General features: G+C 38.8%; 1 protein-coding gene across 1 annotated transcript in view; it reads right to left on the bottom strand.

Moving 5' to 3' along the window:
• The window catches only part of cdh23 (cadherin-related 23), a 330,854-nt gene that overhangs the window by 94,146 nt on the left and 211,375 nt on the right, over positions 1-25,333 (bottom strand). Inside the window, exons 14-20 of the mRNA XM_088350886.1 lie at positions 16,870-16,934; positions 15,405-15,642; positions 10,325-10,430; positions 7,138-7,265; positions 4,189-4,261; positions 1,705-1,821; positions 1,306-1,418 (exon numbers count right to left, since the gene is read on the bottom strand). Coding sequence (XP_088207012.1) covers positions 1,306-1,418; positions 1,705-1,821; positions 4,189-4,261; positions 7,138-7,265; positions 10,325-10,430; positions 15,405-15,642; positions 16,870-16,934 — 840 coding nt within the window. The remainder of the gene's footprint in view (positions 1-1,305; positions 1,419-1,704; positions 1,822-4,188; positions 4,262-7,137; positions 7,266-10,324; positions 10,431-15,404; positions 15,643-16,869; positions 16,935-25,333) is intronic.

Below are 25,333 nucleotides of genomic sequence, written 5' to 3'. Positions count from 1 at the left end.
ATTCAATATTATGCCCAAAATGAAAATGCTTAAAGTTTTGAAATTAGTTTTCTGCATAAACCACCCTATGTCATGCTTACTGATCTGATGCACCTGTGCCCGCTCCTTTGGCGCCAACTGCTTCGGACTCTGATTGGCTCCCAGTCACTGGTTGAACGCACGTCTATCTGTCACCTATTGTCAGTCCGTCTGCAAATCTCAGTGTACTCTAGGCAAGCTTTTTCGACCCTGACTCCCGCCTGTTTTTGCTCCCGTCTGTTGTCCTGGCTTCGACCCGTTTTTTTTTATCCTGACCACATCTCCTCTCCTCGCCTGGCTTTCGACCCGTTTCCGATCCCGACCATGTTTTTTTGCTCTCCTGTCCCGGCTACTGACACGTATTTCCCATTCCTGACACCGCCATTGCTCGCCACGGAAGTCCCACTTCCGCGTTCAAAGCGACCTGCTTCCCGCGTCCTTTAATCACCGGATCGTGGGTGCAACCCTTTCCTTTCTTCCAATAAAACTGAGAGAAATGTAACACAAGTGGGTCCTGTCTCCGTTCTGGTCCCGACACCCTATTATAATAACCTATCATTTCATTTTTTTGGTATTTTTATCGTCAAAATCAGGGGTTGGCCCAAAACATCTGAAGGGCCTTATGTAAACCATTAAAGCAGAAGACGCACAAATCTTACAGAACATGATCAACACAGCCCAGAATATCATTGGCTGCTCTCTGCCCTGTCTGAATAACATTGACGCCTGGTGCTACCGCGGAAGAGTCAACAATATTAGCAAGGACTTCTTTCATTCGGGCCACTGCCTCTTTGACCTGCTCTTCTCTGGCAGTTGCTACAGACAAGGACTAACAGTCTTGGAAACAGTTTCTTCTCGAGTCCTCACCATCCTAACAAGCACACAAGACTGTGAGAAAAAAAATATTGCCTATGTATAGAAAAATGAGTATTCATATTTTATTTATGGGCTCGTCTTTTGGAAATATAGTGCCTCTGTTGTCATTGTGATATTTTTTATTGCATTATTTTCAGATGCACTTATATTCAGGCCAGTCTACAATTTCATGCTATTCTATTCTATTCTATTCTATTCTATTCTATTCTATTCTATTCTATTCTATTCTATTCTATTCTATTCTATTCTATTCTATTCTATTCCATTGCTTAAATAAAATAAGGACACATAAGCAACAAATATTACTGACGACAGGGCATTAGGACCATACTTTAGGTAAGTTTTTCTGTTGCACGAGAGCAACACTGTAGAACTGCATATGAAATGATTTCGGCTGTTCGGAGTATTTACCGTGGCGATTCCAGTCTTCTGTTGTGGGCCAACACCTCCATCCACAGCTCTGACTATAAGGATGTACTCGGATTTCAACTCTCGGTCCAGCAAGGCCGTGGTGGTGATTTCTCCTGAGCCATTAAGATAAGATACAATCAAAGATTGATTGATTGCTTGCCTGGTGTCTTTTCACTCTTTTTCATCTCAGGGAACAATATTCCAACAAGATCAATACACTACAGAAATAATAATATATGGGAGGAAGCCAAGGTCTATCAAGATACCGCCTCTTTTCAAAATATATCCAGAAACAACCGATGAAGGGTAAATATATATGGAAGACTAGATTCAGATCTTAGGACTATTCCCACGTAGTTAAAAATCAAACTCCACTCTCACACTTATATGTATACTTACCCGAGCGTGAGTTAAGACGAAACTGGGAGGAGCCCTCCAGGGAGTAGATGAGAGAGGCCTGGCCAAACTCTCGAGAGGCGTCCAAATCAGTGGCATTGACGACCAGCACCGTAGCTCCTACAGAGAAGCGCTCTAGATATGACTTACGGACCAAGCAGCGGAAAAAAGCCCTTAACCCTCTACCCTACCGTATATGCTTACATTCAAGCCGATTTTAAAACGATAAACTATGAAATAACTATAAGAAACAAATCTATAAAACTTACTAGAAATATTTGGTTTATATTTCTATGTGCATATTTGGTTGTGTGTCACCAGTGGTGAATGGTAGGCAGTGCGTAGTAAGAGTTCGTGGCTTACACAGGAGCAACAAAATCAACAGGGCGATCGTGAGCACAGAATTAACAGTAAAAGTGTCCTGAATTTTGGGCTTTTTATTAATATCTAATTATTTTTGGAGTAAACCAAGCCTGGTGAAAAAAAGAAACCATTATGAGCATACCCAAAAATGGATTAAAAACTCTTTGAGGGGTTTGCAGCCCAGAGACAAATTGGATATGGAGTGTCTCAGCTAAGTGTTCGTTTGCAAGCTCTCGAGATTGCAAAAGCTAATAATTATGAGGGGTTCACAGCTCCCACAGGTAGGTGTGCACATTTGGTTCTATCTATTTTATTATGTGGCTTTTTAAGGCGGTTTTAGGGCGTCTGCTTCTACGCGAGTATACTGTATATGCTAATTTGTAACTATATTGTTACTTCCAGAGTAGCAAGCTACATTTTGATCTCTTACATCTAGGGGGGTAACTGAGTTACTTAAATTCGGCAACAGGTTAATGTAACCAATTACTTTTTTTAACGTGAAAACAGGAAAATATGGAGGCTGTGGATACTTAGCTAGATAAAGCCACAAAAGTAGCATTGATATCTTTCTTAGCCAGTTATGGAGTAGCAGGCCATCAGCTTGTTTGGCATGAGTAACTGACGAAAGCCCGATCATTAACCAGACTGGCCACAGGGATCCCTTGCAACCAGAACCATAAGTTTCAACCGTAGTCCCATTAATCTCCACCTGGCACATACTGCCCGCCAATGTGTTCCTTCAAATTTTCGCAGACAGAAAAAGGAGTCTGAAATGAAGCTCAGAGAAAGAGAGAAAGAGAAAGAAAAGGAGAGAGAAAAAGAGGAAGAGAGATTTTCCTCCTGCAAGTGGAAGCTAATCTAATGTCTGGGATAAAAGACTTCTCTGAATGCCTGCATGAAAATGAATAGAGCAGCCGTGATTTAGCCTTGAATAGTCAGCTTGCGTTTGGACTATTTAAACGTATGAAATCTAAACAAACTCTATTGGTTGTTCAAGAATAGCCACCTAATAAAAGAAATAGAAAAAAACGTGTGGAAGCGGTAAAGCCTTTGTATTTTTTGTCTTGTGCATTCTTAAGCGCCTGCAAACGAACACTTACCCAAGACATACCATATCCATTTTGTCTCTGGGCTTCAAACCACACCAAGATTTCCTCCTCCTTTGCTAAGTACTGCAAAAATATGTTTTCTTTTTTTCCAAGAACGGTTTATTGTAAAAATGATTTTACAAATAAAAGCCCAAAATTTGGCACTCTTGTACAAAAATTATGTATATAAAATAAAATACAATAAACAATAAAATATAGAATTTGTTGTTCCTTTCTGAGCCATATGCTGCATACTGCTACTGGTGACACACAACCAAACTTGTGCATTTAAGATGACCCCCTGATTTTATAATTGTAAATCTGGCTTATATACGAGTATATATTGTTTGGAGAATATAATTGGTGACACATTTTTGTACTATGTGCTTGGGACGGTGCCAACCTAATAGTATTGAGCTGTACTTTGTAGAATTATACAAACAATGTCCACTTATACGTCATGATAAGCGATATGATAAATAATAAATCGTTAAAAAGGGTGGAAAAGGCACCGATTAGAAGGCAGCCAAAATTGTAAACTGTTAGAAATAAGTAACGAATTAACGCACCTTGTTGTAACACCGATTGAGTTACAATTTTTTAGAAATAACGCTTTACAGTACTTGTTACCGAGATACGTAATTGCCTTACTCCTAACACTGTTCATACAATACTTTCGTATTTCACAATCATTTCCTTATTCGATTTGATTGTTGCTGTCACTGCTTTCCATTTGTCCTTCCCCTCATCACAAACTTTCATGATGGGCATAAGAAGGAAAAAGAACAAACTAATTCACAATAAAATGAGATGTGGTCCCTCTCAAACACAATTTGGATGCCGCCGATGGACAAGACCGGAATAAGAGATCAAGCAGGGCATTATTGCCATCTACTCTGTAATTGACCATCCATTTTTCTTCTTCTTAACAAAGGACCGCGATCCACTGACAAGTCTCATGACCCATGTATTGACAAACACTGATTTTACACAACTGTGTACCTTTGAGAGGCCAAGAAGGGAAAATGATACCCACCAGCGTTAATATTCTCAGGAATCTTGACAATGTAGGATGGCCTGCCAAACTCTGGCGGGTTGTCGTTTTCGTCCTGGAAATGGTAGAAACATCAACATCCGTTCAAAACAATGAGATGGTACACATGTCTGAAAAAACAAGTCGGCACAATTCGGCTGTTCCGGGACCAAGACGATTCTCCTTCATTGGCAGAGAGCGAAAATACACATTTTGCGGTTATGAAATGAAAGTTGTCACGGGGGCTCAGCCATCTAGACTAACAAAATTGCTTATATTAATTTTCTGGCTATGTCACTAATTTGGGCAGTCATTTCTTGCTGCTCGAGATGGAGCTCACTCGGGAAATCACTAGAAAAACTAAATTATATTGTGAGCGGCCACAGGACAGTTTGCCATATGCGCTGCCTGCTATGCTTTAAAGGGGAAGTGTGTATTCATTGACCAATAGATGACCCTTTATTTTGTAGTGCGATCGAAAACAAGTGCTAAAAAGCATAAGTAAGACTACAAACTGCGGGGACCTTTGTAAACAAACCACACCACTTTTCTGTCCATAGTTTTCATTTTTGGTTGTAACTGTAGCAGCAAGATGACATATATACATATGTACATATACGTATTTATACATGTACATGTCTCTTCCTGTCTCTCTCATTCTTTCTTTTTTGCTCTCTCACAGTTTTTTCGTCTTTCTTTATATAACTGTCTGACTCTTTTGTCACTCTCCCTCTTTTTTGCTCCTCTTTAATCTACTAATCTACTACGAGTTTTTTTTAATGCGACGTGGCCCCTGAGTCCAAACGAGTTTAACATCCATGATCTAAAGATTCCTTTGAATAAAACAGACCAAGACAAATTAGATTTAAGACTTTTGAAGAGCTATCTTCTGGATCAGCATCACTGTTTGCATTCGCTCCCCCAGCGGCCTCACACTTGCATTGTTATTTTACTTAGGTTTTTTTGTTTTTTTGTCACTCTAACACGTCTCATTGTTGAGTTATTCATAACAAGGTTTTCCGCTTTACGCAGATTTTGCTTACAGTAACTGGCACCGTTATAAAGAATACGCGCTCTCAGCGTTACACTCGGGCATTGCGTGCAATGCTGTTATCAGCGGATATACCAAAGTGGCAGAAGTCACGGCACGGTGGCAAACCGAGGCGGTAAAAGCGAGAAAGATTGCGAAATATACAATTGTGTTCATCTCCCCTCGATGTTTTTTTGTTTGCATCGGAGTACATATTTCCCCCGACAACAGTTTTTTTTTCCGCAAAAGTAGGACGTGTGTGAAAATAGTTTCCGTCTTTGCTTATTGCAGAATTTGCTGGACGGCTAACAAAGATGGATAATCAGTCCTGATTTAGAGAAACCCTCGAGGAAACGTCAACTCTATGAAATAAAACACAAAGTAGTTAAAGAATAGGAGCACATGACAAAGACGTGTGAAAATATACAATTTGGACGCGTTTATTTGTCACAATGACGTAAAGCCGGGATGTCGAACTCAATTTGGCTCTGGGGCCGGATCCAGACTTTGTTTCCTCAGGCGGACCAGATCAGTAAAAGAGTGTCAACTTAATCTTTTTAGTTTACTGTAGTTTTTCAGTATTATATTTATCATTCAGCCTACTTTATTAACATACCCTACACATTATAATAATGGTTGACATGTAATCTTTTCGAAGCATAACACATTTATTCACAAAAAAATGATTTTCATGTTTGGCATTTAATAATTTTAACTGCTTTATTTTGACACTTAAAAAAAATACTTCTATTCTATAGCTTATGAATGACTTTTATTTCATGTTGACCATATCTGTGTATTGTTATTGCAATATCCATTGCAGCCTGGTCGTCTGGAAGAGGGATTACCTCATGTGTGGTGCCTTCTAAAGATTTCTTCATTTTCCTCATGCTGAGGTTCTTGAGTTTCTCCTTGCCCTCATGTATGTTTTAGATCAGGGAATGGTGTAATAATAGTCTGTGGTTTGCAATAATCTGTGGTCTGTGCAGCCCTTTGAGACTCCTTGTTGTTAAAGGCTATACAAACACAGACGCTGCCCTACTTAAGTTCGTAAGTTGAATTTGTTCGTAAGTTGCTTCAGTGCTATATTTTGCACATGCATTTCAGGTTTATTGGCTAGTCCAAATTGTCTCAAAGTGTGAGTTAGCGAGTGAGTTGTCTGTGTCTGTGTGCCCTGCAGGGTGTCCCTGCCCACTGCCCGAGGAAGGCTTGTTTCTGTGTTTTAAACAAAACACGTGTACAACAATCACACACAATTTCCATACTTGTACTTTAGTGTATTTTTATATTCGTATCTGCTCATTACTCATTGTTTTGGGGTTGCAAGGACAACAAGACCCCTGCGAAGCGTGTGCACCTCTGGTTGCTATTCAGTCACATCATTCACCCTCATATTCCAAATACAATTATTTAGATGATTTTTAGGAAAGTTTAAAGGGTCAGTGATTCGTTTGTTACTATCGGACGAGTACTATAAGGCTGCCTCCTGGACGCCTCCCTCAGGAGGTGCTCCGGGCATGCCCTACCAGCAGAAGCCCCCCAGGGACGACCCAGGACAAGCTGGAGAGGCTACGTCACTAGGCTGACCTGCGAACGCCTCGGGAAGCTGTCGGATGAGCTGGGCGAAGTGGCTGGGGAAATGGAGGTCTGGGCTTCCCTGTGAGGGGGCTCACAGAAAAGCTTTAGAAAGGGTTGTATTTTTTTCTCAACTGAGAGCTATCCTCTCTGCCCTCCTTGCAAGTTAAAAATCCATCGAAGACTTCCCGCCTTATTTTGAGTGTCTGCTTAAGCTTAAATTTAATTTTTGGTCCATTGAGATTCCCAAAACAGTTCCTTTGCTTGTAAAGCAGACGTGCAACCCATATACCATGTGGCCTTCTTATACCTCATTTGAATAATATACCGTACTTCTCTGTACTTACAATAACTTCCACCGTGACAGCAACAGTACTGTTAAGCGCCAGGTTTCCACTGTCTTTGGCCATCACCCTCAGATGAATAGTTCCCCCGGGGACTTTTTCGTAGTCCAGAGGTCGGGTTACGCTGATCACTGATAAAAGAAGAGGTTGTATGAGATGGTAATGCCTTCGATATTTATTCGGACATTTTTCAATGTTATATTTATTATGAATTTGTTGCTGGTGAATGGGGTTAAAAGATCTAGTTGAGGGACCGGGCCAGGAGGAAAAAAATGCTAGGCAGATTGAATTTTTTTTTTTGGTATCTGAAACACATATGGTCTCGAATCCAATACGTTGGTGAAACTTGTAAGCCTCTCTAATTTTTCAAGCTTTTATGAATAATAATTAAGACATCTATATTTGTTTATACACATTCAATTTCATCAAGTTCGTTCTGAAACACTTAAAATTAAAGTATTCTATGATGTGCCCTTTTAAAATACAAATTTTGATACTATGCATTGAAAAATTCCCAATGCAAGAGGGCATGATAGATAGAAAATAAATAAATTGATACATGATCAAAAAAAAAAAGTTAGTCCAGAAAAATGTAGCTATTTGCGAGTTGGTTTTGAGTCCAGTCCATTGAGTCCATTTTATTTTCATATATTCGCGTTACGAAAAACAGTAGATACAAACATTATTTTCGGGATGTCAAAAAATATCCGGACATATGATGTAAATATGCTATAAGTTAGAATTTGTATTGTGCACCTTTTTACGAGTACAGGACAATACTATAGTGTTTCCTTTCACTCCTACCGGCGTATGGTGATGTGAGAGGTCACCCAGCATCCACCCTGAAGAAGATACACATTACTGTATCTCCAGCGCGCTAAGAACTTTGAGATTTTTATTATTTAATATCCATCTATCCATCCATTATCTGCACCGCTTATCCTCAGTAGGGTCGCGGGGGTGCTGGAGCCCATCCCAGCCATCTTCGGGCAGTGGGCAGGGGACACCCTGAACGGGTTGCCAGCCAATCGCAGGGCACAAAGGGACAGACAATTTGCTCGCTCATTTACACCTAGGGACAATTTGGACCGCCCAATTAACCTGACATGCATGTTTTTGGAATGTGGGAGGAACCCGGAGTGCCCGTAGGAAACCCACGTAAGCACGGGGAGAACATGCAAACTCCACACAGTAGGTTCAATCTCATGACCTCAGAACTGTGCCGCACATGCGCTAACCACTGTCCTTATTTAATATCTCGTGCATCAATTCAAAATGGTTGGTGTAAAGTGTTCATTTGAAACAAAAGTGGAATAAGTAAGCTTGATGCGGTTGAGAAAATGGTTGGATCACTTTTTTTCCGCCACTTTCTACAATGGAAGAGGAAGTGGACTAACTCTTGATGCTCATCTTCCAAAAATAAGTTTAACTTAACTATATTTATCTTTATAAAGCATATTATTTTATCAAATGTTTATTTTTTAGTACCAAAACATTTAGGTTACTTATACTAGCCTTAACATTCTTATATAAACCTTAAACATACATTCCATTCAAAATATAGCACTGAAGCAACGTACGAACAAATTCAACTTACGAACAATCGTCCGGAATCTCGTTCGTAAGTAGGGGAGCATCTGTTTACTCATTTATATATATATATATATATATATATATATATATATATATATATATATATATATATATATATATATATATATATATATATATATATATATATATATATTATAAATATACGTATTACCATTTTTACAACCAGTTTAAAAAGCCTGATGGGGCGTATATGGGCCGTAGTTTGTCCATCTCTGTGTTATGTCATTGGAAATCAAACACATGCATTCAATTATTTTTGGTTGTTGCTGGATATTTAATTGGATAAGGTTTGACTCAACCTCTTTTATCGATTAACATGAAAGTCCCAGGCAGCACGGCGGCGCAGTGGTTAGCGCATGTGCGGCACAGTTCAAGTCATGGGAACCTCCTGCGTGGGTTCAAATACAGCTCCAGACTTCCTGTGCGGAGTTTGTATGTTCTCCCCGTGCTTGCGTGGGTTTCCTCCGGGCACTCCGGTTTCCTCCCACATTCCAAAAAAAACATGCATTTCAGGTGAATTGGCCGGTCCAAATTGTCCCTAGGTGTGAATGAGCGAGTGAGTTGTCTGTCCCTGTGTGCCCTGCGATTGGCTGGCAACCAGTTGAGGGTGTCCCCTGCCCACTGCCCGATGATTGCTGGGATGGGCTCCAGCACCCCCGCGACCCTACTGAGGATAAGCGGTGCAGCTAATGAGATGAGATGAAATGAGATGAAAGTCCCACAACTACAATACAAAATCTAACTTACAGCAATGTCTGGATATTTTTCGACATCCCGAAATTTTTTTTCGTATCTACCGTTTTTCGTCAGTTGAATTGTCGTGAGTAGCGGAGCGTCTGTATTTCTCAACTTTTTTCAAGCAAACACTCAGTTTTATCCAAAGACAACATCTCTAGGCACAACATCTGAAGAAAATAATTTAAAAACGAATTCTCTGCTCTGATTTAAATTTTTTAAGGTTTACATTTTCAAATATGTAGTTGAATAAGATCTCATTGAAGTATCTTGGAAAAATATTCATTATTTGTGGTGGCCAGGGCATAAGAGGTTTCACAGGTAAACAATCTTCGCAACAAATTTTAGTTGGGATTTTATATTTTATTTTATTTGTATTTCTATTATTACTTTATACTTTTATATCATGTGCAACCTGATCTGTTTTAATAGTAAAGAAAGAATTATTATACTTAAAACCAGAATAGAATAGTCTTTATAATCATTGATAAAAACATAGTGAACATTGTTTGCAATGAGATCAGACATGGCACTCCAGGATAAACATGTAATAAAGACCAAACAGAAAAACATGATAAAAAAGAATATCAGGAAAAGTTGGCAAAACTATTTACAAGGTATTGCTTGGAGACTGGCTTAAGTGCAACTTCTTGCGTAATAATAAAGCAATAAAAACATCATGCATCGTAACAATAGTGCAATTCAAAGTAGAGCACTAGTAATGCAGACAGATTTTCCAATCTTATTATTGTTCAGGAAATATAAATAATAATAAAGCATTAACAGAATTTGGATAATTTCCCGCAGGACACCAGTGGAGGCCTCAATATATGTAACAAACCTGCGTAACCTTCCACCATGACGATACTGAAGTGATCGGGGAAAGCGGAAGCCGTAACGATGCTGTAAGTGATGAAGTTGTTGGGAGGGGAGTCCTCATCAGTTGCCTTCGAGAAAGAAAAGATACAGCAGGTAAGGGTGGGCAAATGGATACAAATATTGATAATAACGATACTGAGCGAGTACTTGGATCGGATCTATTCTATTGTCCGAGGATCGGTAAAGTCTTACTATTTTAACTGGCACAATAATAATGCTTTAAGTGAATTATAAGATTATTTATACATTGTAGCTTTGAAACAATTGAGCAATGGAAGGTATTCTAGTTTTCTATTTGATGGTGTTATACATTATTTGTATTTTCGTTTATGTTGCTGATTTGTTTCAATTTTTTATATAATTCGTTAACTATTCGATATTTTGTTTTTTTATTTTATCGTTTGTTAATGCTGCAGGGATGGGGGATTACCTCGTGTGCAGTCCCTTTTCAAGGTTTCTTCATTTTCCTCATGTTGAGGTATTTGAGTTTTTCCTTGCCCTCGTGTAGGTTTTAGATCAAAGGATGATGCCATAATAGTCTGTGGTTTGGAATAATCTGTGGTCTATGCAGCCCTCCGAGACTCCTTGTTGTTAAAGGCTACACAAATACACATGACTTGCCTCTACTTTTACTCTCTTTACTTTTGTTCTGAAACAGTGGTAAAAGAACTACTGATATTTTTTGTTTTGTACTGTTACGGGGACAATATGTGTCATTTGACCACTAGATGTTACTGTACTATGTGGTTGCTGCAGAAACCGTTGCTAAAAAGCACAAGGAAGATTACCATCTATGGTGACTCAAAGTGACCAAAATTCACCATGCTTTTTTCGAATTTTTTGGCACAGCCTTTTTGAGTTTTTTGGGTAATGGTAGAAGCAAAACGCAATGAAGTCCACTTCCTCTAGGTAAGGTTATGTTAAATAAATGCAAATTTCACGACCTGTGAGTATTTAAAAAAAAAAAAAAAGCACTTTATATTACAGTTTGTGTATTTTTGCTTATAATTTAAATTGATATTGTTTACTTTTTAACAAATTATGGGGTTTTTTAACCACTAGAAGGTGCTAAAAATACACACAGTCTCTTTAAAGTTTTCATTGTAGATATTTAATAGTATAAAAAAAAACGTGGACAGCTCGGCGTCGCAGTGGTTAGTGCGTGTGCGGCACAGTTCTAAGGTCTTGGGAACCTCCTGTGTGGGTTCAAATCCAGCTACCGGACTTACTGTGCGGAGTTTGTATGTTCTCCCCGGGCTTGCGTAGGTTTCCTCCGGGCACTCCGGTTTCCTCCCACATTCCAAAGACATGCATTTCAGGTGGATTGGCCGGTCCAAATTGTCCCTAGGTGTGAACGATTGAGCGAGTTGTCTGTTCCTGTGTGCCCTGCGATTGGCTGGCAACCAGTTCAGGGTGTCCCCTGCCCACTGCCCGATGATTGCTGGGATGGGCTCCAGCACCCTGCGACCCTACTGAGGATAAGCGGTGCAGCTAATGAGATGAGATGAGATGAAAATAAAACGTTTTTCGTGCTTAAAATGTTTGTAATATGTTCATCGTAATCAGGAGATAATTTAAAAGAGAAGAGGTTACATTTTTCATCAATCAAACATTTCCAAGTAAACAGTATTGGATCCTTATTGATTTATCTTTGATTGATCTATCCTTTACTTGGATTGGATCGTTACCAAAATTCTCAGATTCGCCTACTCGTACAAAAAAATACAGCTACGTAAAGAGAAAACAAATACTTGTCGACTAAAAAAACAAAATACATTCTTTTGAAACATATTTGAAAAATAAAGTCAGTAAAGCAAATAAAATGTCAAAAGAAGTCGACACCGACTTGCGCTTCCTGTTTGCCTCCGTCATTTTTAGTTTCTGGTAAAGGTGGGCACATCAACTTGCCCCCTCCTCTGTCTGGCAGGCAGGTTGCTGCAGCAAGGAATCCAGTGATGCATTTTAAGCGAATTCAGGGGGAAAAAAGGACACCACGCCAACCTGTTTTTGTCAACATCTAGGCTGTTGATTCATCCCCGGATATCAAAACAGCAACTCAGCTAAAAACTGGCCGGATGAATCGTTTCCAATACTAATCCACACAACATTAACAACAGCGATAACACCCCCGCATTATTCTGTTGTTGGCTGGACTTGCAGGGTTGGGCAGTGTTACTTTAACTGGATTACTTTCAATTACTTTTGGATTATTCCAATACCAAATATGCTAATAAAAGACAAAATAAACTAAATATGAATAAAATTACTAAATTTTGTGCAGGCTTGGGGAGTAACGGAAAACATGGAACAGCAAAAATGATGTTGGCAAGCTGTTTGGATTTATTTTTATTTTGTTTCTGTCGCTTTTTATGTTAGTTTTGCCGGAGATCAGAGAGATCAAAGCCAGGAGAGAAAGTTTACCACGTGTTGTGAATCATAATTTTATTCATATGTAGTTTCTTTTGTCTTTTATTAGCATATTTGGTATTGGAGTAATCCAAAAGTAATTGAAAGTAATCCAGTTAAAGTAACCCTACCCAACCCTGTGGACTTGGTTATAACTCTTTCAGATGTTTTTAGTGTACTGGAAGTTATTGGCTTCATTTTCTTATCAACATTGTTGCTTAAATACATGAGACCACTTTATGATTGAAATATAGATATCCAACAATACATTGACATGCAGAGACTATACGGATTAAGATGAGAACATTGGCGATATTTGGGATTCGTAAGGCCATGCAAACGTGCACTGAAATGTGAATATGCTCTTACTTGAGTTGCTGACAGTATAATGTGTTTAAGAGGGTCCTTACTCCTTTTATATGCGGAATACTTGTTTATGTAAACCCATTCGGTTTAGCCTAGTGTTTCCCAACTGGTGGGTCTTGGGCCTTTGCAATGGCAAAATAAGGCTAAGGGAAAAAAAAGAAAGAAATCGAGTGTCGATTCCACTCTTTAACAGTAGATGGTGATAATGGCCGGTAAATGCGGATTGAATTCAGCCATCCACACCACAGAAAGAGGCCGCTGAATTTTACACACGCATGATGAGCATGCACAAATCCAGGTACCACAGAGAATATATATGGTACTATCTTGCAGACAAACCTTATGAAATTAATTCGAAATGCCGCTGTTTGAGCATTAAAGGGCATATTACTACTTGAAGTTGTTTTGGTTTTGCTAGTATACAGATATATCCCATTATCTATGCTTTGAACCGCAAAATCATTTTATCCAATACAATTAAGAATTTTATTTTTTTTCTTGATTTGGGTAGCAGCTTGTCATTAATCAAGTCAGACCACTTGAAGATCACTGGTTTAGCTAATGTGTATGCTTGATTCCTTGTTTTCTCAATATTTCTTCCAAAAAGCGTGACTGTTGTATTTGTTGTTCTGTGAGGCCTTAGCGAACAGGCAGTGGTGGAACAATAGGCCTTCTCATTGGCTTTGAAAATATCTGAACCATGTGATGGTAGATATATTTGGTCCATGAACACCTATCATATAATTCCAAATTGTTTGTCAGCTTCCTTTTATTGCTTTTCCCCTGATTGTTCTGCTTTCAGATGGATGCGTTCATTTTTGACCATTTAACCCATGACATTTTAGCTATTATTTGTTGCCAGGGTCAGAAATCTACCCCAATGCCTTCACAATCAGTTCTGCAGGCCTTGTGGCCAAAAGTAAGTGTCACTAAAGCTCCTCGTTTAGTCAATCCGATTTTGAGTTAGCGTAGCCAAGGCCTCCTAGAAGGCCAAGGGAAATGTCACTGGTTTCACAAAGTATAATTGGCTAGGGTGCGCTAACGTAGGTATTTCAACAAAATGGTGAGGTAATACTAATAATAAAAGTCCCTGTGTCCACTGCTTAGAACTTAAATCTAATAAAAACTTATGCCAGAAATACGAAACAACTGGGTCGACTTTCAGCATTGGCTTCAATGGTGATAGAACACTTATAGATGGTACTGATGATCAGTAGAACAGAGTAATTGAAATTCTCTTGATCAATGAAACAAGGATGGATTTTGTGCAAAAATAAAGCTAGGTAAATTGTGGCTTTCTCCCTAAATAGAATTGCGATTTTATGAGGTTAATTTTGATGTCTTTTTTTGTATGTGTCGCAACTGTAGCTGTAGTAGTAAATATTTTATAACTATTAAGTATTTATTGAGGGTTGGATTGATTCAGATGTAGCACTACTGAAGGTCTACAGTAGGTGTGAAATGCACGACCCGCCACTGTTCTCCACTAATGTCAAGACCATACCTATCTCCTTAATAGAGTTAATTTGCCGTGGGATATAGCAACATGTTTTGAAAGATTTTTTTTTTCTTATATAAAATGCTGGGAAACACTCATGCAAGCAAACTGTTCTGACTTGTCCGTGAAAACGAATTTTGATCTTCATGGAAACCTACCCATTTAGGACGATCATTGGACACATAGTATTTCTGTCTCTGTATCACATCAGATTCTAATATCTATATCTGGAATTTTTAGTCCTGTTCTATCTAAACCGACCTTTGCAGAGGGGTGTTGTTTAGCGTTCTCTGTTCTATATCAGGGCAAACTGCTGACCGAACGTTCGATGATACGTGGCTTCCCAGTTCGTCCAATGCGGGAGTATTAATATCAGAAGTTCAGCTTAGACTAATCAAACACAGTGAGCCGAGCGTTGAAGCAGGTAATCGTTCAAAGTCCCACGGTGTAAAGACAATCCGCTGCTGTGCATTGTGGAAGGGTAAGCCGTTGCCGGAGCCACCGTTGCAATGTAATAGGCTTTCTGGAGGGCACAATCAAAGAAAGTGCTGAGCTATTAGTTACGATTGTGCCCGTGCACCTCTGGCTTTTGTGTGGCAGTGACAAATAACCAACACATCAGGTCGGCCTGATCTCCTTGGAAACAGTGCACGCAACGTAGAACTGCGTGTTTGCACAATAGGAAAACAAGGAACGAGATGTATGAAAACAATTTAGTACATGGCTATTGGTCTTTGGAATTTTTGGTCACTACCCATGAATGACCTCCTACCCTGAGTCGGGCCACAGGCTGGACGGCCTGTTCGTTCTCTCTTAGTGATCCAACGTAGACCTCCTTCTGGAAGAGCGGCACGTTGTCGTTCACATCCAAAACGTTTACCCGAACTCTCCCGGTAGTTTCTTCTCCACCTCCATCCCTCGCCAGCACAGTAAGTGTGAAGCGACGCATTAACTCATAATCCAAGTTGGCCCGGAGAATCACCCAGCCTGTCTCAGCATCTAAGGAAAATCTGCAAAAGGAGATTAAGAATTTGGTATTGTTGATCTTGTTTGTATGTCCTTTTTTAGACTGTTTGTATTTGCTAAAAATGAGTTCATTTTCAGGTACAATGACATTTTCCATTTTATACAATGGTCATACATATTTGAGCTGTCCATGGAAGACATTGAATACAACATAGTTTGAGGGGATTTTAATAAATAATCAAATGAGGAGTTGATCAAAAGAAACAAATTCAATATTTTCTATCAGACTTGTCTCGCCTTTTTGGAGCTCCTCATTAGTTCTTAGAGTTAGAGTTTTAGAGTTTTAGAATTAGTTTTAGAGTTTTATCAGGGAATTAGATGGAAAACCTCATAATGAATCTGAGGAATGGCTACAAGACTGTCACGGTCGCCGTGGCGACCAGTCTGCCGCGCCCCCGAACTCAAGCTGTAGCAGATTAGCTGATTGCTGGTCTGCTACTTAAGGCTGGGTTGTGGGTTTGGCGGGCGCTGGCTCATTATATACACATTCCCCGGTCTGCTATGCCTTGTCCTGTTTTAGTTTTTTAAAACATTTTCCGTCTGTTATGCCCTGTCCTGTTGAGTTTGTGCCATCCACACCACCGTTCTGTTCTGATTGTAAGAATGTTTTTGTTTGTCTTGTCCCTGACTTTTGGACAACTTTTATTTTGTTAAATAAAACTTATGGATCGTCACGCAATTGAGTTCTCCCTTCCTGCCTCCTGCCTCCGTTCTGGTCCGATCACTCCTTCCACTCCACTCCGCCTCGTGACACAAGACAACTTAATTTGAATTATTTGTACTTATTTAGAGGTTCAATATATTTTGATCAAGACAGACACACTCAAATATTCAATATGGAACTTATTCCCGGATAAACAGTATGAAAGAATAACGATGAAAAAAAGCTAATATATCCAAGGTAGTGGTTTGAGACGAAATCATATATTCTTCATAAAATTAGACAGTAAGGAAGAGACGGATGCCATATTAGATCAAGATGCTCCTTTTCAGGATTATTTTTCTTCATTAAAAAACATCTAATAACATTATGATGTTAGTGGTCCAGGGAGAATGGAAGAAAGATTATGCATCAAAGTAAATTTTTAAGATATATTTAAAAAAAATCAAGTGCTTTTTGGAATGCCTTAAAATACCCTATGTGACAATGATGTCCAAGAGATAGCTCCAAAAACAGCATGTGACACACTGTATTTGTAAATAAATCTTACTGATCTGGCTCGTCGCTGAAGTAGTAACGCACGATTCCAAATGTGCCAAGGTCTCCATCAGTAGCCTTGAGAAAACAAATAGAGAGAAAATCATTTTGAAAATCATTGTGATTGCTATCCAGCAACACAATTTTAGGAGGGAATTATGAATTATGAGACAGAAATTCAAGTTAGTTTTACCTTGTGTGTCTAAAACAGATTCAGAAATAGACGGCCAAGTAGTACACGAGCATCAACTATGCACCCACAGTGACATGCAGAGCCCTGCCTCAACTGTCATCATTGAATAGAAAATAAATGTAATCAGGGGTCTCAAACTTGCGGTCTCTGGGACAATTGCAGCCAGTGGGATGATAATTTCAGAATAGCGCCTTAGTATGAAAGTTTGATGTAAGTACAGCCCACCTGAATTATCTTTTTAGTTTATAACAGATTGATTTATTATTTTCTCATTAATTCTTTAGCTTTATCTCTTATTTTTGAGATCTTATTTTGAGTAGGAACATTTAAAATGATATTTGAGAAGAGAAGAATGTTTTTATCAAAGTTTTCATGTGGAAAATATGATTTGGCCCCAACCTAATCCTGGGACCTAGCTCCGGCGGCCCAATGAGGTAATTAAGTTAGAGACCCCTAAAGTAAATGGTTATATTTATTCATTGTTCAATTTTTTTTTCTTTGAACTTCTATTTTCTTTTTCAAAATTGATGAATTTTAACATCAAAATGTGAATAATGTAAATACAATAATTATATTACAATGCTGACAGTCTGCAGAAGCAGAGTGAGGCACGTAATTTTCTCGCCTCATGGCAAAGGGCAAGACTGAGTGTTTATAGAATAAGTCATAGTATTAGCAAGCTAACAGCAAATCAAGCCATGGATGATTATCTATGTATTGATGCTTTCATTAAAAAAACATTTTTCCCCATATTAAAGTTTACATATTGCTTTCTTGCTGTGCCAATCAAATAATGACTTTTTATGTATAAATCAAACTGTGCCTCACCAGACACAAACCTCACTGTACGTTCCAGTGTTTTATTGTGTAAAATGCACAAGGTAAAAAAGAGCAATTTCGTTACATCATATCGATGAATCAAGTTTACTTGAGTTAGATCTAGTCAAGTTAAGTCATGATTATTTGTAAAGCCCTTTATCACAAGGAGTCTCAAAGGGCTGCACAGACCACAGATTATTGCAAACTACAGACTATTATTACACCATCCCCTCATCTAAAACCTACACGAAGGCAAGGAAAAACTCAAAAACCTCAACATGAGGAAAATGAAGACACCTTGAAAAGGGACCACACATGAGGTAATCCCCCTTCCAGGAATACCAGTCTGCAATGGTTGTTGCAATAACAAATAATGCACAGATACACATGAATACAATAAACAATCAATCAAATTAGTATATGTATAAAACCATCCATTATTCCATCAAAACTATACTTCATAAACCCCGTTCGGTGCGTTTGTTTATTGATGACTTAGGCTCCGAAACGACTGAACAAATTCTCATTAAAATGGTCACAGTTGTACTTTAGGCCTCTGTGAGTGTCTTTTAGTTTTGTGTCAAGGCACCCCAACAAATACCAACACATTGCTAAATGTCTGCTCTCTAGTAGCTCCCTGGCGTTTTTTTTCAACAAACTACAGCCCGGACACCAAACAAGGCAACAAACGACACAAACATCACCACACGCCACTGCTGCACACGTTCTGTAGACTGACTCGTGAGTGCACATAGGCCACAAGGTACACACATTGCGGCAATTTCTCGGAATATATTTATTTTTCTATAAATTCAATACCGAATAGATGGAGAACCTACAGCCCAAAGGCTACACTAAAATGGGCTTCAAACCTCAATTTCTTGAAAAGGAGTTGCAAGATCTTCCTTCAGCAATAACTCATAATATGTAATAATAAACATTTAGGTCAAATATTTGACTTTTATGGAATGAGAACTAATAAAAATGTTCCTAATCCGTGTTCAGTGCAAAGCGCAATATAGCTGTAAAGAATAAATAGAGCACTACTGTTGTAAAAATCCATCTATCAATCATCTCGCTTGCTTCTCCTCACTGTGCTGGAGCTTATACCAGATGCCTTGGCTGAGAGGGAGTGTAATAATGACCTAAAATTTATTATCATAACCCTGTCCCAGGCCTTAACAAATTGGTAGGTTGTTTCGTGAAGGACACCGAGCATAAAAATTGAATACTGTTAAATTGCCGATAGAGTAAAGATGAATAACCGAACCAGGGAACACATTTGTTGCTGAGTTATGACTGACCGCTGTTTAAAACAATAATTTTGTGTGAATTTCAAAATCTTAGTTTTAGCTGCTATGTAATTAAGACCAATAGGAATGCATAGTATACTGTTAAAATTATCTTGTATATGGCATTTAACACTATATATTCACTATAATGCATTTTAAATGGTCATGCTGGTTTTCAGGTTTTTTTTTTTTTTATTGAAGTTAGCTGTTTTTGGATTGTAATCATGTAAACATTGTGAAATTTTGCACGAAAAAAGTCAACCAGGAAAATTGAGTGAAAAAATATTACAAGTAAAATATCACATCCGATATGCAGGTCAATTTTCTCATTCACTCTGTTTTTAGTCTAGCATTTATTGAGCAATAACATTCTTATTAGCGCGTTAATGAACATGACTTATTCTGTTAAAAGAAAATAATTTATATTTTAACTGCTATTTTGGGTATTTTAAGATTTATTTTACTTAAAAAAAAAAAAAAAAAAACAACATGTCAAAAATCAAGAAAAATAGCACTCAAAATGTGATATTATTTTAATAATACTGCTACTATTATTATGATTACCGCTACTACTACTAATAAATACATAAAATATATGCAAAAATCTACATAGTATTATATATAATACTGATCAGTCATTATCTGCTCCGCTTGTCCTCATTAGGGTCATGGGGGTGCTGGAGCCCATCCCAGCTATCTTCAGGCAGTGGCCCAGGACACCCTGAACTGGTTGCCAGACAGTCGCAAGGCACACAGAGACAGATAACTCATTCACTCATTCACACCTAGGGTCAATTTGGTCCTGCCACTTAACCTGAAATTGTTTTTGGAATGTGGGCGGAAACCAGACTGCCCAGAGTAAACCCAGGCAAGCATGGGGAGAAGATGCAAACTCTACACAGGAAGGTCCGATCTCAAGATTTCAGAACTGTGCCGCCATGCTGCCCTAATTCTGATCATATTTGTAGTAATACTACTGCTATTACTATTAATAATAGTACTAATAATTATGAAAAAACACCCAGATTTCCAAAATTATACTCATTACTATTTGTTACCTGGACCATGAGTAAATTACTTCACTGCAAAACTAATAAATCTTGTTTCACTGAGAAATTGAATAATTGTGCTCATGATAATAAAAATGAAAATGATGACAAAAGTAATAACATTAATAATATTCATTAAATCATGGCAAAATTCAACATATCTCAACTTAAATATATTATCCATCCCAATTTAGTGTGTGTGTGTGTGTGTGTGTGTGTGTGTGTGTGTGTGTGTGTGTGTGTGTGTGTGTGGCTCATGGGCTCCAAATCAGCTGAACCAACTTTTGTGAAAATTTACACAGTTGTATTTAAGGCCTCTGTGTGTGTTTTTAGCTAGGTTTTGTGTCAAGGCAGCCCCAATAAAGAGGGAATCCACTACACATTATGGATACCAATTCAACATTTGCTTTAAAATATCCAAATGCTCCAAATCAAATACAGAGAACTTACAAAAAGAGACACAACTCACACAGCAAGTGTTTAGAACTCCAGTCAGGTTCTTTTATTAACCCCCGTGCCCGCGTCTCAAAGTTCTCATCCCTAAACGCAACTCGTCTCCTTCTCTCCCTCTTCAGTTCCTATTCATCCCTCCTTCCTCGACTCCTCTTTTATCTCTTTCCGTCTTTACCCGCTCTCTCCGCCTTGCATCCCTCTCTTCATTCACCCCCTTCTATATCTCTTCTGCACACTCATTCCCCTTGATGCTTGCGCCTCTCTTTTGCTCTCTCTCTCCCAGGTGAGTGACAGGCCCATAAGTGCTCGGATGATAGCGGCGGGGGTGTTAGCGTGACAGCTATCAAGGCAGCGACAGAGGCGCCTCTGGGGAGCGGTGGTGCCCCTCTCGCTGAAGTGACAGAAAGAGAGAGAAAAAGAGAGAGAGAGTGAGAGAGAGAGAGAGAGAGGGAGGGAGAGAGCGATGCAGGGTTAAGAAGTTAAGGCGATAGCCATCTTTCGTCCCCTCCCATCAGTCATTAACTCCATTGCTGAACAATCAACATGACAAGTCACTTTGCCAACTGTAAGCCAAAGACGTTGAACTTCAGATCCATACGCACTAAGGATTGACCGATATGGGTTTTTCAGGGCCGATACCGATTATTAGTATTAAGACGAGGCCGGTAACTAAAATTTGGAGCCAATATACACTTGCTGTAAAAGCTTAAAAATTGGCGTAATAAATTTGTAATTCTGCAAAAAAAACCTACAAAGAATATTTGTTCTTAATTCAAATAAAACTCTGAAACCTTTTACAGTAGATAAATTACAATTTCAACACAACTAACATGACCAATAAATGTGATATTCCTCTGTAGTCTCCCAAAGCCACACAACACAATATGTTTGAAGTGTGTAATACTTTGCAAACAGCTGATATTCAAATTTTAAATTCAATTCAAACATTTGTTCACACGGGAAAATTCAATAAAACTAGGGTTTCATTCACAATGGTTTTCTGGTTACAGCAATGTTAATGTCATGGTTGCCTGGTTCCCAATTGGCCCCGCCTGTGTGGCGCCAGCTGCAGCTCGTTGACGGATTGGCTTCCCTCCTATTTAAGCTCAGTGCTCTCACTCACCCTTTGTCAATCCGTCAACGAACCTCTGCACCAGCAAGACGTGTGTTTCCACTCGGTCCGGTTTCTTGCTGGTTTCCTGTCCGGTATTGTTCCCGTCTATTGTGTCCTGTTTAATATCGATCTTCAGTTTTGTTCCTATTTAATTTCGATATCCAGTTTTGATATCTGTCCCGTCCTGTCCTTTATCGACCCCATATGTCCGATATCTGCTCGTGCAATTTGTATCTATCTTGTCGCCCTCTGGCTTCCTGTTGTTCTACGCCAGACTTCTGCCTTATTTCTTGCGCCCAGCGATCGCAGAACCACTAGCGTTTGTGTTAACGTGCATAAAATAAAGGTTTTTGTGAGAAACGTCACGCTTTTGGCTTCTCCTCCTGTTCCGGTTCTTGACAGTTAATGGTAAATAGTCTGCGTTTATATAGCGCTTTTCAAGTCAACGAAGACCTCCCAAAGCGTTTCACACAATGTTGATTTAGTGACTCGCTTCGACATATAACACGGAGGAGCCGGGAATCGGACCTACGACCTCTTGATCCCAAGGCAAGAGCTTTACCTCCTGAGCTACTGCCGCCCCGATGGCAAACAACTGCGTACGTTAAACATGCTTTACAATAAGGCTATATTAAGCCTACAGTGTACAACTAGTCGTGGTCGTAAATTTTATAGAGTTTAGCTACATTAGGTCATCTCCAGTGTTGGTGACGTTTGCAGGAATATATCTTAATAAACCCATTATATAGACAATTATCGTTTTTTTGTTATAATCACATTAATCAATATTTCTTAATAAACACATTATACAGACTACAATCATTCTATCAAAAGAGCAGCGCTGAGAAGCATAGGGAATCAGAGTTCGTGTTCACATGAATGGGAGTGAGACACCAGTGTCGTCTGCTGCCGTGCTGCACGTCGACGACATTTCTTCAACATTTCAGTCAAATGTAGTCACAAAAAGGGGATGGAGATTGAAAAAGACGGTAAATGTGAATGCGAAAATTATAAGCGACAGCCCAAACTCCCGATCGAGTCTGCAGTCTGTGACTGTGCAGAGTGGGCTTCCTACTTCAGTGGCTCTGCCCCCGGTCGCTTAGTCAATCAGAAGATGCAGGTTGGGTAGCCTCTGAGACACAAGGCAGGAGAGGAAGAAAAAAGTTTGGCTGCTGTTCCGTGTTGTGCTTTATAGTCCGCTTAATCCGCCAAATGATATGCCGATACAGATATCCGTCAAATTCCTAAATATCAGTGCTGATAATCCTCCCGCCCAATAATCCTCGACCTGTAATACACATTCATTTTAGGAATATGTTTCAAAGAATTGACATCTTTATGTATGTACAAAATCATTTTTCCTTTAAAAATGTACTGGATACGGCTTGTAATCAGATGCACCCTATAGTCCGAATTTTACGGTAAATTTAACCACTTAATATATTTTTGATTGCAAATTATACTGTACTGGGATTATGACTTTACTGTGAATGTCAATCTGCATTCAATTATCACAGTCAGCATTCTTTTTGAGAAAGTTGTTAAGAGTGAGCTGCTGATTGCAAATATAAAGCCTAAAAAATAAAAGAAAAACCCACAGGGCCTAAGGCGCAAACTACAAAAGAGAAATTAGTTTTCAGTTGACCAGTTTGGTTAAATGATGTGTTTCTTTCCATCAGACTGGGGAGGCCAGCAGGCAAACACGCATTTTACGCGTACGCGTAGCACGATATACCAGTACCTGTGTGTATACGAGTGAGCCAGAAATCCAAAAGTGCATCGTAAAATACGCAGCCTGTCAATTTATACGATGATATTGCTTTTCTACATTAGGAGGTTTGCATTTGAATTGAATAGAGTACAAACATGCACACCACCCTCCCACAACACTTAAAGATGAATAGTTGCTGAAACTCACCTCGACAGACAATTAGGCGGACATGGTTTTGTGTCTCAACTTTCATCCTTTAACTCTGGCAGTCCAAATTCTAAAGTACATATTATCAAATCAAGTCAAGCTTTATTGCGCCTTTAAAACATAAAACCCAACACAAAGTGATACGCAAAATAAAAACATCAACTGTATAGTAAAAGGAAAAAAATAACTTTTTCTCTTAGCATACCTATCAGCGCAGACACACACACACACACACACACACACACACACACACACACACACACACACACACACACACACACGCACACACACACTTGATAAATACGTAAAAAGACATTTCAAAGCACAGCAAAACCATGTGAGGAAAAATTAAAGGCAGAGCAATAAAGCGATACATAAACTGTACCATAGAAAATAAATGTTTTATTGTCTTAACTCATAAATAAAGTCTTTGTGCTGCTCGTTTGAATAACTCGTTTGAATAAAAGCATCAATGGATAGGTAATCCCCCATTTTAAAAAAAAATCCATGGAAAAGAAAAAAACCAAGTACTTGGTGGCATGACCTGCTGTTACCTTGCTAACCCCTGTTAGCTTAAATGTAATTTTAAGGTTCTGTTGGTAGTACACAAAATCATGCATGGATTTGCTCCCTAATATCTTTCAGATTTAATTTCCCCCTATGTTCCGGTCCGGAGCCTTTGCTCTGAAAATGCTGGTCTACTAGTGATTCCAAGAGCCAAGAAGAGATCCGCAGGTTCGAGAGTGTTCTTCATTCGGGCCTAAGTGCTCTGGAATGCATTTAACCCTAAGACCCGATCTGCTATCTCAGTGGAACTGATTAAATCTAGGCTTTAAACACACTTCTATTCTAAAGCATATGAATAACCTTTATTTTGTCTGTGTATTATTTGTTATTGTAACATCCATTGCAGCCTGTTCATCCTGGAAGGGGGATTATCTCATGTGCGGTCCCTTCTCAAGGTTTCTTCATTTTCCTCATGTTAAGGTTTTTGAGTTTTTCCTTGCCCTCATGTAGGTTTTAGATCAGGGGATGGTTTCATAATAGTCTGTGGTTTGCAATAATCTGTGGTCTCTGCAGCCTCTTGAGCCCAAATTCTGACCATGTGTCAGTGATTTAAGCAAGTAGGACGTTTTTGTTTGTTTTTAGATGTCACATTACAAAACAGCAATCTTTGTTTACCTGTTATGCCAGTGACATAAAATGGCAGGCAAGAACATTGAATGTTTTTTATTTGTTGGTGTAAGGTACAATTAACGTGCTCCCTTCTGAATTTTATTAGGTGGCATTTAATTGCTCTGTGTCCAAATAAACCAGCACACATTTCACACTGAATCAGGATATTGACCAGTAAATTGAGTTTGGTCAATAATACTCACATTATTTATGACTTTTTGACACTTTGTCCAAATAGAATTATGCCAAATATTTAACTTTTCCCAGTAATAGTTGAAAAATGAGATATTACCAACACATCTGTTGACTGGCAGTTAAAATTGTATCCTCTAAGTAATGCGAAGTCTGTTTGAGTTTTAATGCAAACATCAATCCTTGCCAAATTGTAATCAAACATTTGTAGTCTGCACTGTTATAAAACCAGCCTAAATGATGCGTTATTGTCCTGTTCACATGACACAAC

The sequence above is a fragment of the Urocampus carinirostris genome, chromosome 13, assembly GCF_059441175.1.
Source record: "Urocampus carinirostris isolate Australia breed hairy pipefish chromosome 13, RoL_Ucar_1.0, whole genome shotgun sequence".
NCBI classification, from domain to species: domain Eukaryota; kingdom Metazoa; phylum Chordata; class Actinopteri; order Syngnathiformes; family Syngnathidae; genus Urocampus; species Urocampus carinirostris.
The sequence above is the reverse complement of the archived record's forward strand: the minus strand, read 5'-3'. Positions and strand labels throughout refer to the sequence as shown.